At 39.1% G+C, this 16636-nt stretch overlaps 1 protein-coding gene across 2 annotated transcripts in view; it reads left to right on the forward strand.

Annotated features, from left to right (window-relative positions):
* The window catches only part of LOC135214512 (zinc finger protein 501-like), a 79200-nt gene extending 72413 nt beyond the window's left edge, over window positions 1-6787 (forward strand). For both annotated transcript variants that reach the window (XM_064248886.1, XM_064248887.1), the window contains exon 3: window positions 581-6787. In XM_064248886.1, the coding sequence (XP_064104956.1) occupies window positions 652-1965 (1314 nt within the window). In that variant the 5' untranslated portion in view covers window positions 581-651 and the 3' untranslated portion in view covers window positions 1966-6787. The remainder of the gene's footprint in view (window positions 1-580) is intronic.
* Window positions 6788-16636: the final 9849 nt, after the last annotated feature.

The following is a 16636-nucleotide window of genomic DNA, read 5'->3' on the forward strand; positions in this document are numbered from 1 at the left end:
AATCTTACTTCATGTGAAATTGCACAGTTGAATTCATACTGGTGAGGGCCTTTCACTTCCACTGAATACCAAAAAGGTTTTTATCATTCCCCTCCTCTCAGAATAATTAAGAGAACCCTTACTGGAGAGAAGCAGCCATTTACCTGGCCGAAGGAGTTTTTCTCCAACCCATGTTCTCAAAAGTTACATGGAAACTCATACTAGATAGAAATTATTTATATGCACTGGGTGACCAAGTAGCCTTTTTTACCTCAAAATGTACATGCAGTTTGTATAAGAAAAGAACCCATTGTTCTTTAAATAGATTTATAATACTTCCAACTCATGAAAAAAAAAATGCTGTTCATTTGACAGACAAAATTAAAGGTAGAAGCTGGTTGAAATGTTGACCAACTTTGGCTTGAATAAATTTGTTGACACCAAACAGCATCCAAGGCTGTTTTATTTCTTTTGAGACTAATTGTGTCCAAATGATCATTGCATTATGATATTTGCGGTCCCTGAGTATGCTTATTTTTGAGTTTTACGAATGAATGGTGCTATTCAGAACATGTTTTTCTCATATCGTTTGTTATTTCAGAGTATTCCAAACAGAGGAAACTTTCTTCAGATCCTAACTGGGATTGAGTATTGTACATAGAACATCCTGTGATGATGGAAGCTGAAAAATCATCATCATTGCTGCTGTTCATCAAAGAAGAGGAGGAGACTTTGGAGGAAGGTCTAACTGAAAACACAGGGGAAGGCTCTTCATTTATAGACCTCTTCTTAGAAATCAAGGCAGAACCAGAATTTTTTGACTATGATGAATTTGATGTGAACTGTTCATCCCAGTCTATTAAGTATGAAGACAGTTCTCCAAGATGTGATGATGAAAGTAGAAGGAAGGTCTGTATTGCAGAAGAAAATAGATGTGTGGGTAAAAGAGATGCATCTCCAAAGAGAAGTAATACAGCAGGGAAGGAAATAACTTGTGCCGAATGCCAAAAGACATTTTCACACATGTGCCACCTGAAATCCCACATGAGAATTCATACAGGTGAGAAACCATATGTATGCTCTACATGTCAAAGAAGTTTTTCTGATTCAAGTGCCCTATCAAGGCACATGAGAATTCATACAGGAGACAAACCATATGTATGCTCTATATGTCAAAGAAGTTTTTCTTATTCAAGTGCCCTCACAAGACACATGAGAACTCATACAGGAGACAAACCATATGTATGCTCTATATGTCAAAGAAGTTTTGCTGATTCAAGTGCTCTCACAAAACACATGCGAGCTCATACTGGAGAGAAACCATATACTTGCTCTATATGTCAAAGAAGTTTTTCTGATTCAAGTGATCTCACAAAACACATGCGAGCTCATACTGGAGAGAAACCATATACTTGCTCTATATGTCAAAGAAGTTTTTCTGATTCAAGTGCTCTCACAAAACACATGCGAGCTCATACTGGAGAGAAACCATATACTTGCTCTATATGTCAGATAAGTTTTTCTATTCAAAGTACTTTCAAAAGACACACGAGAACTCATACAGGAGAGAAACCATTTACTTGTTCTATATGTCAAAGAAGTTTATCAGATTCAAGTGCTCTCACAAAGCACATGAGAATTCATACAGGTGAGAAACCATATGTATGCTCTATATGTCAAAGAAATTTTGCTGATTCAAGTGCTCTCACAAAACACATGCGAACTCATACAGGAGAGAAACCATATACTTGCTCTTTTTGTCAGATAAGTTTTTCTCTTCAAAGTACTCTCAAAAATCACATGAGAACTCATACGGGTGAGAAACCATATACTTGCTCTATATGTCAAAAAAGTTTTTCTCAATCATGTCATCTCACAGGACACATGAGAACTCATACGGGAGAGAAACCATATACTTGCTCTATATGTCAAAAAAGGTTTACTCTATTAAGTAATTTAAAAACACACATAAGAACTCATAAATGAGAGATGCCTTCTCCTCAGGTAATCCAGTGTGTCACCCCCTAACTTTGAGTAATCAGGGTTAAGGACAGTTTCGAATAACCAATAAGAAGCCGCAGGCAGTGAGGAACTACAATGAGAATGACAAATGATTATGAACAAAGATGCTGGAAAGGTACTTGTTTCTGCACCAGTGGGTTGTTGTTGATGGCGCTTGTGCAACTTCTACCACTCAGGAGGGATCCCCACCAGACTAGCACAGTCTTGTTCCTGGGCCCCAGCAACCACCAAGACAAGGGACCAAAAGAAACCAAAGACAATACCAATGTGTTAAATGGTCCCTTGAGGAGAAGAAAATCCTCCACCTCTGCTTCACCTACTCAAGGTATGAGGGGTGAGGCAGATGTAAGAATCTAGTATTTGAGAAAAAAATAAAGGAAGCGGATTTACCAGTTGAAAAGGTTGCAGCCACCACAATGAGACTTTTAACATCAATAGTCTCACAGATTCCCCAATATCTCCCAGAAAAAGAAATAGAATAGATAAAAAAAGAAGCCAAGTAAAAAGCAAAGAGTTATTATGAAAAAATAGAAGCAGGTGAACAGGTATATAGAAAAAGTATTTGGAACAGAGAAGAAGAATGGGTATTGGTATGGGCAATGGAGTATGCCAAAGGAAAGTTCACAAGACAAAGAGAAAGATGTAATGAATGGCAGAGCATATTCCATCACCACTGCCCAAATAAGATTGGGATACCAAGAGCAAAGCTGACCACCCAGAAATTCAATTTCCTCATCTAAAAGCACTTCACAGAAGAGGAAATTGAAAAGATGGGGGAGGAAGTTCTGAACATGGTAAAAAACAACAAATGCCCCATTGAGAAGCCTTTGGAACTGCCAAGGGATAACATTGCAGTAACTACAGATCAAGTCCAGCAAAGATCAGTCTGTTGATGCCTCAGAGCTCCACAACCCCAAGGCAAACAAGTCATGATAGGAGATGCCAGGATAGACGAGTGAGGATGACAACAACGGAACCATTGGGCTCCCCCTACTTGAGCCCTAGCACGGGCACAGAAGTTCTAGACAGCCCTGCGAGAAGAAATGGAACCACACTACAGCCGGGCGACCAAGTGACATCCAAACAGAGCTTGACCCAGAACAGCGGGAACTGGAATAGGAACTAGCCAATAAAACTGAAGAGAGTAAAGCAATACCAATGGAAGACCATCCCAAGCTGATCAAACAAAGTAAAGAACTCAAAGCATGAGTGAAAAGAATCAAAATTGTGCTTGCTAGAATGGTCCTGGCAAGATTGAGTCCGACCGAAGCCAATCTTATCAACTGTGGTGCAACATGGTACATACAAAGTAAGATCATACCAGATTATGAAGAAAAGAGAGGAATCCGGCCAAAGAAAAGAAATGTAGAGCTGTCATGGACAAAGAAACAACATGATAAAATAAACCAGTTAAGGGCAGAGATCTCCCAAATGACCATGTATATGAGAGGCCAAAACCACCCACAAGATCTGCTCAAGAAAATAAGGAAAATAAAGAAAAAATACAGAATAGGGGATGAACAAATGAGTGGAAAACTGGCAGATTACCAAGCCAATGTAAAGGCCCTAGCAGCACAAATAAGAAACAAACAACAGAAGATAAAAGCAAAATAAATAGATAGGCAGTTTGGTGAAAATCCAAAGATTGTGTATAGAAACAAGACGAAAGACACGGTGTAGGTACGAACACCACCGAGCAAGGAAGACCCAGAGAGATTCTGGAAGCCACTGTTTGAAGACCCTAGTCATCACCAAGAGAATTCATAAATTTACACCATTAAACAGAAGAACAGCCAGAAACAGCAAGTGCCTCCAATAAGGTTTGCTATAGATTAAGTAACAAAGAAAATAAAAGAATATGGTAATTTCAAGACACCAGGTTTAGACAAGATCCCAAATTTCTGGCTAAAAAAGATCACAGCACAACACCACACTTATGTGCAAGCCTTCTCAAGAATAGTAAGAGGAGAAGAAGAATCACCAGAGTGGCTCACAACATGAAACACCAACCTTCTCCCTAAAAGGTCTGAGACAGCTCCCTAGCAAATATAGGCCCATCTGCTGTCTACCAACAACCTACATATGGCTCACAGGAGTCATAGCAGACGAGATCTATGAACACCTAGATAAAGGCAAATATATGGAAAAAGAACAAAAGGGATACATAAGAAATAAACTTGGCACTAAAGATCTACTGCAAATAAACAAAACAATATTAGAAGATTGTAAGAAAAGACAAAGGAACCTTAATATGGCTTGGATAGATTACAAGAAGGAATGAGGAAATAAGAGCTTTCCTGGCAGCCCAGATGATTAAGTGGGAGACCACTCTTTCTAAAACACACTGAGGGCCAGATAGCAATTCCAGACATAAAGATCCAAAGAGGAATATTCCAGGGTGACAGCCTCTCACCACTTCTCTTCTGCTTGACCATAGATCTGCTTAGTAAAATTTTGAACATTAACACTGGCTATGACCTAAGCAAAAGCAGAAAAGAGAATAAAAGAGTGAACCACCACCTGCTCTTCATGGATGACCTGAAGTTGTATGCAGATTCAGAAGAAAAATTGGAAGATATAGTTAGGAAAGTCCACCAAATGCCATGCAGATAACATCTGCATGGCATTTGGGTTGGACGAGTGTACCAAGAGTACAATAAAGAAAGGGAAGAAAGTAACATCAGAAGGTATAAAGGTAGAGTCTGCATATAAGTACTTGGGAACGGAAGAAAACACTGGTATAGAACACAAGAAAATGAGAGAAAAATAACAAAACAATACATCAGCTACTTAAAGAATAAGTCAGAATTAACGCCAAAGAATGAGATTACTGCCATAAACCAGCTGGCGGTGCCAGTGGTGACCTATGGTTTTGGCATTGTAGACTGGCCACAGGTGAGTGAGACAGGATGGATATTAAAACCAGGAAGATTCTCGCCCTACATAAAGTCTTACAGACACCAGTGTATGGACAGAATATACCTCCTCCACAGAGAAGATGGATTAGGCCTGACTGAGATCAACCAGGACTACAGAGCAGCAATAGTAAGTATAGGGCAGTACTTAAAAAGCTCCGAGGATGGAAACAACAAAAGGGTTTCCCAACACCAAAAGGAAGCCCTGAGCCAACTAACATCAATAACAAAACAGGTGAAGAACGTCACAGGAGATCTAGAAAACACAGAGGGTACTGAACAGACTCCAGCAACAATGATAGCCAGGATGACAAGGCAGAAGTACAGTCACAGAGAGGAGAGATTTAGAAAGGAAAGGTTGAAAAACCAGGGATAGACAGGAGGATTTCAAGAACTGGAAAAAGGTTACATAGACAAAGAAGAGTCACTTAGATGAATAAGAAATGGAGATCTAGGTTATGATGGAGAAAGACTGATAATAGGAGCACAATATCTAGGCCTGACAAACGGCTTCAAGAAAATGGTGGGCATATCAGCAAATGACCAGTGTAGGTTTTGTTTTGCAGCGGTTGAGAGTGTGAATCATCTGATATCAGCCTGCAAGACCCTGCTTGCAGATGGGAACTACACAGCCCACCACAACAAGAGCTGTAAATATATACATCAGAAAATATGTAAAGAATACAGAATTGAAGTGAAAGAAAAACTCTGGGAGCATGAACCAGATCCAGTTGCCTCCAACAAGACCATTACCACCTTTTATGGCAAGGAGATTCAAACAGGAAGATACGTATATAGAAGGAGGTGCTATAAAACCTGATATTGTGATCTGGAACAAGGAGGAAAAAATGACAAAGATTATAGAAATGGCAGTACCCAGGGACTTTGGCCTCAATAGAGCTGAAAGGCATAAAATAACAAAATACCAAGACCTAAAGAACGACCTGAAAAGCACATGGGAACTGAAGGAAATAGAAATAATACCTGTGGTGGTAGGGGGGCAACAGGACTTATAGAGAAAAACCTGAGAAAATATCTTCTGGCAATACCAATTTGCCCAAATATAAATGAGGTGCAGATTACTGCCCTCAAAGGAACAGTAAACATATTGAAAAGAGCCCTTGGATATAAGGCTAGTGGAATATAGAGGTGCAACCATAGACCCCAGGGTGGGGCCCATTGCACCCCTGATATAAATTGGAAATTAAGAAAACTGTAAGCCAGAGAGAAACTATTCACTTACTCTATATGTCAAAGAAATTTTTCTCAACAAAGTCATCTGAAAAGACAAGAATTTGCACTAGACAGAAAATGTATACTTGATCTCTGTCCAAGTAGTTTTTATTTCATGCTTTTATTTAACTCAACTCTGCATCTGACTGTCCTGAAATCTTGTAACTCAGTTTTCAACCTGTTCCCTTCACCGATAGACTTGAAATTTTGCATGGTTACTCAAGCTGAATGCTTTGTATTAGCTCACTAAACACAGTGGACTGTCTGTATTGGTGTATTTTGTTTTAGACTAACCAGTCAGAAGTGCTGAAAAAAGACTTGCTTCGTAAGTGACGAAAATAATGTATTATTCTGGTTAGATTAAACTTCTTTTTTTTTATTTTACTGTTTCAATGTATAAAGTTCAGAAATATTGATAAATAATAAAAAGAGTTTATATATGAATGTTGTTTTCTTTCTTGTGTTTCAACCACATAAGTTCTATCACTTAACTTCTCAGGTATCTTGTAAGGACCTTGAAATTTATGGGCGAGGGGAAATCTCTTGACAGGTAAGAAAACTAACACTTGTTGACTAACAGAAAAACTTCTTAGCTTAGTCTTCTCATCATATCCCCTTTTCATTTTCTCTTTACTTACCTTTAAATTTTCTAAAGAGAATTTTCTAATCTCTTCCAACCTTTTCCTTAAGTTCTTCACATACACTCCTTGGATTTCCTCTTGATTTTCTTCCCAATTTTCTGCAAAAATCTTCAACTGTCCTCTCACTTCTCTACCAAAAATCATCTCATTAGGTGAACATCCCATGCTTTCTTGATAAGCATTCCTAACTTCAAACAACATTAAGGGTAAACCAACATCCCATTGTCTTCCTGACTCAGAACAAGTACTTTGTTAGCATACTTTTCAATGTCAGGTGGAACCTTTCCAAGGCTCCTTGAGTCTCTGCATGATGATAACTGTTGTTTCACTCCTAACAAATTCATCACATCCTGGAATGACTTGGATGTAAAATTTCTCCCTTTCACTTTGTACTATTTCGGGTATACCAAAATTTGAGAAAAATTCCACTAGTTTTTCAGCAACTATTTTGGCAGATATGTTTCTAACAGGGATTGCCTCCGGATATCTTTTCAAAGGATGCATTAATGTTAACAAATACTTATTTCCCTTCTTTGTCTTTGGCAGCTGTCCAACTATATCTATAATCACTTTGCTAAAGGGTTCTCCTCTAACTTCTATAGGTTGTAGGAGACTTTCTGGATGATTTTGTTCGGTTTTCCAGCTATCTGGAAGGTGGGACACAACAGAATTTGCAAACATTTTTGTGAAGTCCAGGCCAGAAAAAATATTTCATGATCTTCTCCACAGACTTTCTGATTACCATATGTCCAGATTCATGAGATACTGCTACCACTTGCTTCCTCAATTGATTTGGAATCAAAATTTGATGATATTTGCCCCATACAGCATCTCCTGGTATATCTGTAGGTCTATATTTCCTCATCAGCAAACCTTCCTTCAGATATTAACAGGTAGGAGTTTGTTGCATCTCTTCTTGATCAACGAACAAATTGGCTAACGATGCATCTTTCTTCTACAAGTCCATTAGCTCTCCAGCGCCTCAGCGGTGGTTGGTATGGTATTAGCATCTCACCTCGGTGGTCGCGGGTTCGATTCTCGGCCATTCCATTGAGGAGTGAGAGATGTGTATTTCTGGTGATAGAAGTTCGCTCTAGACGTGGTTCGGAAGTCACGTAAAGCCGTTGGCCCCGTTGCTGAATAACCACTGGTTCCATGCAACGTAAAAAGCACCATACAACAATACATTAGCTTCTCTCTTGTAACTTGACCAACTTCAAGGGTTGAACTTTCAATATCTGCTAACTCAGCTACTGTAGTTTCACTACTGTCTTCAGGAACAACTGGTTCTTCCTCCTCTTCTTCGTCGTGGGAAATCTCTTCTTGGTCAGCACTAGGGGAAACATCACTTTCTGGGTACAATTCTTCTAAGCTCAAAGATCCTTCACATGATCCTTCTTGGGTGTGTAAGATCCTGTGTCTTCACTTATAGGCATAGTCCTCTTCATACTTCATACCTCTAGTAGTTACATAACTAGGAAACAGGTGAGGGTTATTCTTCTCCAACTCTACTGTAGGACTAATCCTCAACGGTTTGTCTGCCACTACAGGACAAGGAATAAATGGCACACCACCAACTTCATTCCCCAACAGAACATGTACACCTTCCACTGCCAGCGAGTCCTTTACAGCAAAATCAACATTCCCTGTCACCAATTCACACGACAGGTGTAAGTGGCATACAGTGGCGGACTGGGTCTAGAAAATGTGGTTGCCGCCAGGTGGCAAAAGAGTTCCACTCCAACCCTCAGCCACAATACTATGATAGAGTTTACATTGCAAATGCATAAAATATTTGAAAATGCATAAGTGGAAACGCAGAAGACAAATTATTGAAACGTTTATTTTTCAATAAGAAGTGTAAATCTCCCAAATATAAGATTGGTAGTGTAAAGTAATCCCAAAATATAGATACACAATTGCTTAGTTGAATTTCTAATCAGTATAATGACATGTGGAGTAGTGCTATTCTGAAATGTTTGCTAACTGAAAATGTAATCCAATAAACCTGTAAAGAAAATAAAATATCTTCAATGAAATATAAGGAAGCTACATATAGCCTGAATTCTATATAAGTCTTCTACTAACAAAGAAGTTTTCTTTCAAATGATTTAAGCATATATAGCAATCATCACTAATCATATGTCGGATTTCATCAACTCCCACTATTTAGTCTAGCCCATCTAAAGGCTAGATTTATAATGGTTCGGATTACTTACTTTCATAATTTTTCACGAGACCCTCGTGAAATGCACAAATAAAAGTATACTTTCAATACAGAAGTGTAACATACACATACCAATTTATTTAGAATTTTGTAATGATATTTGGATATATCTAAGTATACTAAAGCACTGCACAAGTTGCATATAGACAGCTAAAAACTGCAAAAATCTAATTACATGCAGCTCGCTCTATTAGCAGTAATCGCTCAAGTTCACTGGAGGATTGTGCACATCTGTTAATAATTACTTTAGTGTCCAGTTCATCTATCATTTCCTTTTCAATGGATAGTAACATGCAAGATTCCAAGTTTTCCTCTGCCATCTAATTTCTTAACCTTATCTTTATAATCAGAATTGAAAATGCCATATCGCACTGTATTTGGGTAATAGTGTGTGCCAATCGTTTTATATAGTTCATAAAGGTTGGATATCTTTTGTTTGGTCATGAAGTCTGCTGGAAGCTAGAATTTTCAGTATACAAGATGGTCAAGTAGTGCGTATTTTACATTTGGTGCAACTGCTGCCCACATTTTCACCAACATTAAATAATAACTTTAAAACATCAAAGCTTGAAGCAAACGAAAACTGTTCCAATTCACTACTTGACCAACCGGCTTTGACTGCTGTTTATTCCGGTAACACTCTTGACTGAAGTGTCCTCTTCTTCACTTAGAGCAGACAACATTAGGTTTATGTAACTGTCGTGAAAAATTCGATGAGGATTTCACATAAGCTTGCTGAGGTGTATTACCTTGTGTACTCTTGGTAGTATCACTTGTGGGTTTCCCATTAAATTTGTTCCTGTTATTTGGATAAGACTTAAAACCTGGGCGTTGTTGATTCTGGTACTGTAGCAGCTTTGTCAAATTTCTTAACCTCTCTCTCTCTCTCTCTCTCAAATAGGCTCTTATATGTTAAGGAATTCCCCTAAGATATTGTTGAAGAACAACTAATTTTTCTAACTCAATTAAAAGTTTTACCTTTAGTGGCCTCTAACCAACGTTTAAAACACCTCACTTTATAAGCATAATCGAAGAAGGTTACCTTTTCATCTTTTCTTAAATTTCTGAATCTTTCATAGTACAGTAGCACTCTGGGGTCATCTGGTAAACTTGTAGCACATTGTGTTTAAGTACCTTGTAGTCTTTACACTTACCAGCTGTTAAGACTAAATAAGCACTTCTCCCTTTACCAATCAAGACACTTTGCAGCAAAACTGACCGTTTATATAATGGCCATCCCATACCTGAAGCCACTTTCTCAAAGTGATCAAAGAACTCATCTGGAGCTTCTTCAGTAAACTTAAGGATTAACTTCTGTACTCTTACTACATCAAATATAGGGTCTTGATTACCTTGGTTAGGGTTAGACGGTGTCACAGGTATTGTGGATCTAGCTCTTACCATCTCCCTTTCATGTCTTGCGATTTCTCTTTCCTCTTTTATCCTTTGCCTTTCTTCTTCTGCTTTTTCATCTTCTCTTTCTCTTCTTTCTTGTTTTTCCCTGACTATTCTTTCTCTTTCAGCTTGCATTCTCTCTTTTTCAGCCTACATTTTCAGCTTAATCAAAGTCTCTTCTGCTTCAATGCGTCTAAGATCTATCTCTGCATCACTTTTCTCTTTCTTTTTTTCTTGCTTATTTATAAGATCAGCATGTGCTACATTCAACAACTCTTGATCTAACTAACTTTTCTTCATCAGTTATTCTACCAGAGTCTATCTATGTTTTCATAGTAATACATCTTATTTGTGCCTTTACCATACTAGTAGACACATAACCACCACATGCCACTATTAAAGTGCTCCACTGTGCCTTAGTCAGAATGGTTTCAGATAACACTTGGATGGAAGGGCCTGCTAAAAATTCCTGAAGATTGAACTGAGCCATTTTCTCTAAGTTATCAACTAACAATTCAACACAATAAATGCAAAATATATATATTATTATATATATATATATATATATATATATATTATATATATATATATATATATATATATATATATATATATTATATGGTCACTCTCCTAACCAAATATATCCCTAACACCACCGGTATAGACTAGAGTGATAATGTAATCTGTTTCCAGGATCTCTGGGCACCATTTATTCCTGTGACGAAGTGCCAAGTATCTGGTTACTACACTTACCAATCATGAAATAGTAGTTATACCTCAAAACAGCCAGACACCTGAACCTTCATCACAGATAAAATACGACTGAATACTCTAAAGGCAACAGTTTTTTCTTAAAACTTATAAGTCAGACTAAGTTCATTAAATCAGGTGTGAGGTAATCTTATATGTAATTAAATTAATTAAAAGGCATCACTCCATCAACAACTTTTAAAAGTCTAAGTATTTCCTTGGTTCTAACCCACTTCAACAAAGCTGAAGGAAATCAGCTTAATTACCGCTATATTTCTACCTAAACAGAATTAAATATGTTGGTGATAAAAAGAAAACTCAGAAAAATTTCGAATACAAAATATTTATTATTAAATTCATAATTTACTATTATGTGAAATTCACATCACAGGGAAATTTATTGTTACTTGAAAACAACACAAACTTTATGTATAATTATTGTTTGAAACTGTTAATTACTGTTTGGGTTTAATTGGACAGTTTATGTATAAAGTTATTTCTGTTGTTGTGGGTTATTAAGGAAGAGGTGTAAATGACCGTTTATGACTAGTTGAGTTTGTATATTACTTGTTGTTGATTGTCAATGATTATTTAAGATGTTCTCTTGGAGAGTGGGGAGTATGTGTGGTTAGTTGAAGTCAAGCCCTATAGGAGATTATTACCTCTCCACCAAAGGATCGTTGTGTGTCTGTATCCATTATATATATATATCATTTTTTAAGTAAAGAAGAAAAAACCAAGTCTGTGTTTCTTTACTGCCACAAGCTATCTAGGCAGTATGGAGAGTAACTTCGACTTGAAACTGATCCCTGAGTATGATGGCAGAAACGCACACTCTGTTATGGAGTGGCTGGAGAAGTTGGAGCTGGTTTGCAAGCTTCGGAAAGTTGATGATGTGGCCAGTGTGATTCCTCTGCGGCTTACAGGTGGTGCCTTTGCTGCGTACTTACAGTTACCCACAGCAGATAGGAAGAAGGTTGACAAGGTGAAAGAAGCATTGTTAGCTGCGTTTGCTGTTGATCCCTATGTAGCCTATGAACAGTTTGTCAGTAGGAAGTTGCACAGTGGAGAGGCACCGGATGTCTACTTAGCTGATCTACGTCGACTCGGATCCCTGTTTGGAGGAATTTCTGAAAAAGCTCTTGCATGTGCTTTTGTAGCTGGACTACCAGAGAGTTCGTCAGCTGTTGAGAGCCGGGTCTCGCATGGAGGCCCTCGATCTGGAACAGATTTTGGCTCGCACGGGCGGTTCTGAAAGATGACCTTCCTTCTGTTTCAGTGGAAACATGTTTTGGTGCCACAGGAAGCTTGGGTTCTGTGCCAGTAGAAACAACAGTTCAGAAATGTCATGTATGCCTTGGACCAAATCGCTTTGCCAGGGACTGTCTTGCTCGCAACCAAGTAAATGGTCAATTTCGGAGAAGGGTAAAGTGCTATCGGTGTGGTGGAATGGGACACATTGCATCAGCTTGTCCGGGAAACGAGCAAGGAGAGGAGGCATCAGCGCCAGCCTCCTCTCCCCAAACCCACTGAGTAAGGTGCTGCCAAGTACTGTTTTGAGTGTAGAGGGTCTTCAGTGTTGCGTGTTAGTAGACACTGGGTGTTCTCAAAGCATCGCTCATGTCTCATGCTGTAAGGCATGGAACAAGTGCGCAGTTAGCATGATAACTGTGAGTGGGCAAGAATGGGTGTGTGAAGGACTGGCGTCGTGCACTTGCAGCTCAGTAATGGAGCTACTGCCAGCATTTCTGTATGTGTAACTACTCTAATGCCACTCGGTTTTAAATTTCTTCTCGGCATGGATGGTGTGAGGGCTCTAGGAGGAGTCACTGTCGATACCCAGGGTGGTGTACGTTTTGGAATGGAAGACACTCTTTTTTTTTCTGCAGCTGCTGATGTGAAGGTGGGGGTGAGCGTGATTTTAGTGCAATTTATGATCCTGTGATTAAATGTTGGACAGCTACATGGAAATGGTCTGAGGGCAAGGAAACCTGGCGTCCTGGAGAATGGAGTAAAGGCATATTCTGTACCTCAGGAGGCAAAGGACCTGTATGAATCAGAGCTACAAAGATGGTGAATGATGGCTGGTGGCTGCTTCCTTATGAGAATAAATATGGACCAGCTAAGGGGCTTATTCCCCTCATGGCTGTTGTACAGCAAAATAAAAAGAAGGTGCGGCCTGTACTGGACTTCAGAGAACTGAATACGTACCATTGATGCATTTACAGCAGACTGGATGTGTGCTCAGACAAACTACGTAGTGGCGCAGGCAATGAGTGAATGTATCTGTAGTAAGACTTGGCTAAAGCTTACTGCAAATAAGAATCCATGAGTCTCTGTGGCCATACCAGACTGTATATTTCAAAGGCCAGAGGTATTGCCTGACTCGACTTGGGGTTTGGCTTGAATATTGCTCCGATGGTAAATGAAATCTGTTTTAAACTGTGTTTCTCCTTCAGGACCCAATTGTAAGAAAAGGAACATCAGCTTATATTGATGACATCTTGGTGAATGAAGATATTGTTAAGGCCAGCCGTGTAGAGGAGCATCTTAGAAATTTTGGGCTAGTAAGTAAGCCACACCAAAGACTTGCTGAAGGGGCTCGAGCATTGGGCCTGAGAGTTTGGGGGGAGCAGGAGAGTCTTTTTTGGAAAAAGGGACAATGACCTGGGCGATGCACCAAGACAATTGACTCGGCGAGCAGTGTTCTCATACTGTGGTAGACTGTTTAGGCCATTACCCTGTTTGTGGATGGCTTGCGAGTGGCGGTAGCATTCATCAAGAGAAGAGTCAATAAGTCCACTGAAGGATGGGACGACGTCATTAATGATGATTACATCAAATATGTTTGCAGGAACTTCTGGAGAAGGTTAAGAAGGATGACCCTGTGAGAGGACAGTGGAATGTCACCGTGACAAATTCAAGATCTGGGTGGATGCTAGTTCATCTTGCGCTTGGTGTTGCAGTGGAAGAATAAATGGTTCCATTGTGGGAAGATGCCAACTGCGCTGCGGAAAGACGACTCTTGCCACAATCAATATGGCTGAGCTAGATGCAGTCATTAAAGGATTGAATCTGCACTGGCTTGGAAGATACAAAAGGTGGAATTAATGACTGACTCATCTACTGTGCATAGATGGATTTCAGATGGACTTTTAGGAAAAAGCAGATTGAAGACTAAGGCCGCAAGTGAAATGCTCATCAGAAGAAGACTAGGAATAGTCTTGTCATTGATAGAAGAGTGTGACCTCCAGCTGTCTATTACACTTGTGTCTTCTGCAATAATAAAGCTGACAGTTTGACACGTGTACCTCAGCGCTGGCTGAGGGACCTTGGTTCATGTCACCAAGATGCAAAAAACTTGTGTGTGCTTCTGTTGTCCCTGCCATTAGTGATGGAATTAAGGAGATCCATCATGCTGCTGGTCACCCGGGTGTGAGAAGAAGAACTCTATTTTGTGAAGAAAGTCCATCCAGGAGTTACCAGGCGGCAAGTACAGGCTGTTGTCAAATGCTGTGAGGCATGCCAGTCAATAGACCTGGCCCCAGTGAAGTGGCAGAAGGGTAGTCTGGAAGTGGATAGAGTGTGCAGAGAGTTGGCATGGATATTACTCACTATGATGGACGGCCGTATCTTACTCTCATGATTGTGGGACCATCTCGATTTGCATCTGGCGTCGGCTCCATTTTCAGACCAGTGAGAGCATCATCGGGCAACTTGAGACAGTGTTCTATGAACGAGGAGCAACCGGAGGAACTGTTAAACTGACAATGACCCTGCTTTTCGCAGCAAACTATTTGCTGACTTTGCAAAAAAGTGGTGCGTGCATCTTAAATTTAGATTTGTTATGTTCCATCAGGAAATGGTATAGCTGAGAGATGCCATCGAACTGTTTAAAAAAACATTGCTGCAAGGAAAGGCTGCACATTGCGAGGCTGATATATCGTATAATTTGATGCCTCATGAGGACTGCGACTCAACGACTGCCCCTGTCAGTATGCTGTATTCTTACCCTGTGAGGGTCCGAGGAGTGGATCCATGCTCAATGAACAAAGTGGCAGTGAGTGGCCCCTACAAAGCAGGTGATGAGGTGTGGGTAAAACCATCCAACATGCGATGCAATACACAATTTGAAAGAGGCAAGGTTACTAGAGTTTTGTCAGAACAAGCTGTGAAGTCAATGGAGTTCCACGCCATGTTAGAGATCTATGTTCGTGTTCTTCACAAGGATTGATATTGAGTGAGGAAACTACTGATGCTGAGGATGAGGAGCTTCTTATACAGCTTCCTGTTCATGAAGATGAGGGGGAAGAGGAAGATTCAGGCACTGTTGCTGAGTGCAACGCGATTCCAAGACATTCAACAAGAGTTAGAAGAGCTAGAGTTTGTAATATATGTGAATGTAATTCAGGGGGGAGTGTGTAAATTATTGTTTGAAATTGTGTTAATTACTGTTTGGGTTTAATTGGACAGTTTATGTATAAAGGTATTTCTGTTGTTGTGGGTTATTAAGGAAGAGGTGTAAATGACCGTTTATGACTAGTTGAGTTTGTATATTACTTGTTGTTGATTGTCAATGATTATTTAAGATGTTCTCTTGGAGAGTGGGGAGTATGTGTGGTTAGTTGAAGTCAAGCCCTATAGGAGATTATTACCTCTCCACCAAAGGATCGTTGTGTGTCTGTATCCATTATATATATATATCATTTTTTAAGTAAAGAAGAAAAAACCAAGTCTGTTTTTCTTTACTGCCACACTTTAATTAATCCTTGAATCAATTATTAAGTAGAATTAAATCAAATTGAATTTATCACAAAAATTAATTAATCCAAAAAATTAAATTAAGTAAATTTGAAACTGAAGCTACAACTAAAATTTGAACAGAATTCGAAGTAAAAGCAAATTCATTCACAAGTGTAAAGCTCAGTTAAATATGCAAAAACATTAAGAAAGCATTAACCACAGAATAAAAAAAACACACTTCAATAAGAAAAATGGATCAATGCACAAAAAAAAACCACTAAAATGTGAAAAATGGTAAAAAATTTCCTTTGGAATAAGCTAAGTACTTTCAGGGCCGTATTTTTAAACCACCACCAACGACGAAGAAGCTCTTCATCACTGAAATGGTATTATTGTGCCGCAAAATGCCTCTTCGTGCCGAAGATGAAGGTGATTGGAGGGTGAAAATTATTGGAAACAAAGAGGCAGTCTTGACCATCTCTTCGCTAACCTCTTCGTATATTTTTTTGTGAAATTAAAGGAGAACCGCATAAGTAATGTAAGTATTGGAACGTATAACACATGTCATATATTTTAGCAGTCCATATTTTTCAGTACTTAAATGCATATATGGTCTTATTTACATTTTTGTAAATGACTGTCCTTGTACTTAAAGAACCTCACGTTCCCAAGTTCCTGGCTGTCGGCAGTTTAAGAACTTCAGAAAGCTGTGACAGAATTGTCTTTCATCC

Source organism: Macrobrachium nipponense, chromosome 45, assembly GCF_015104395.2.
Source record: "Macrobrachium nipponense isolate FS-2020 chromosome 45, ASM1510439v2, whole genome shotgun sequence".
Taxonomy (NCBI): domain Eukaryota; kingdom Metazoa; phylum Arthropoda; class Malacostraca; order Decapoda; family Palaemonidae; genus Macrobrachium; species Macrobrachium nipponense.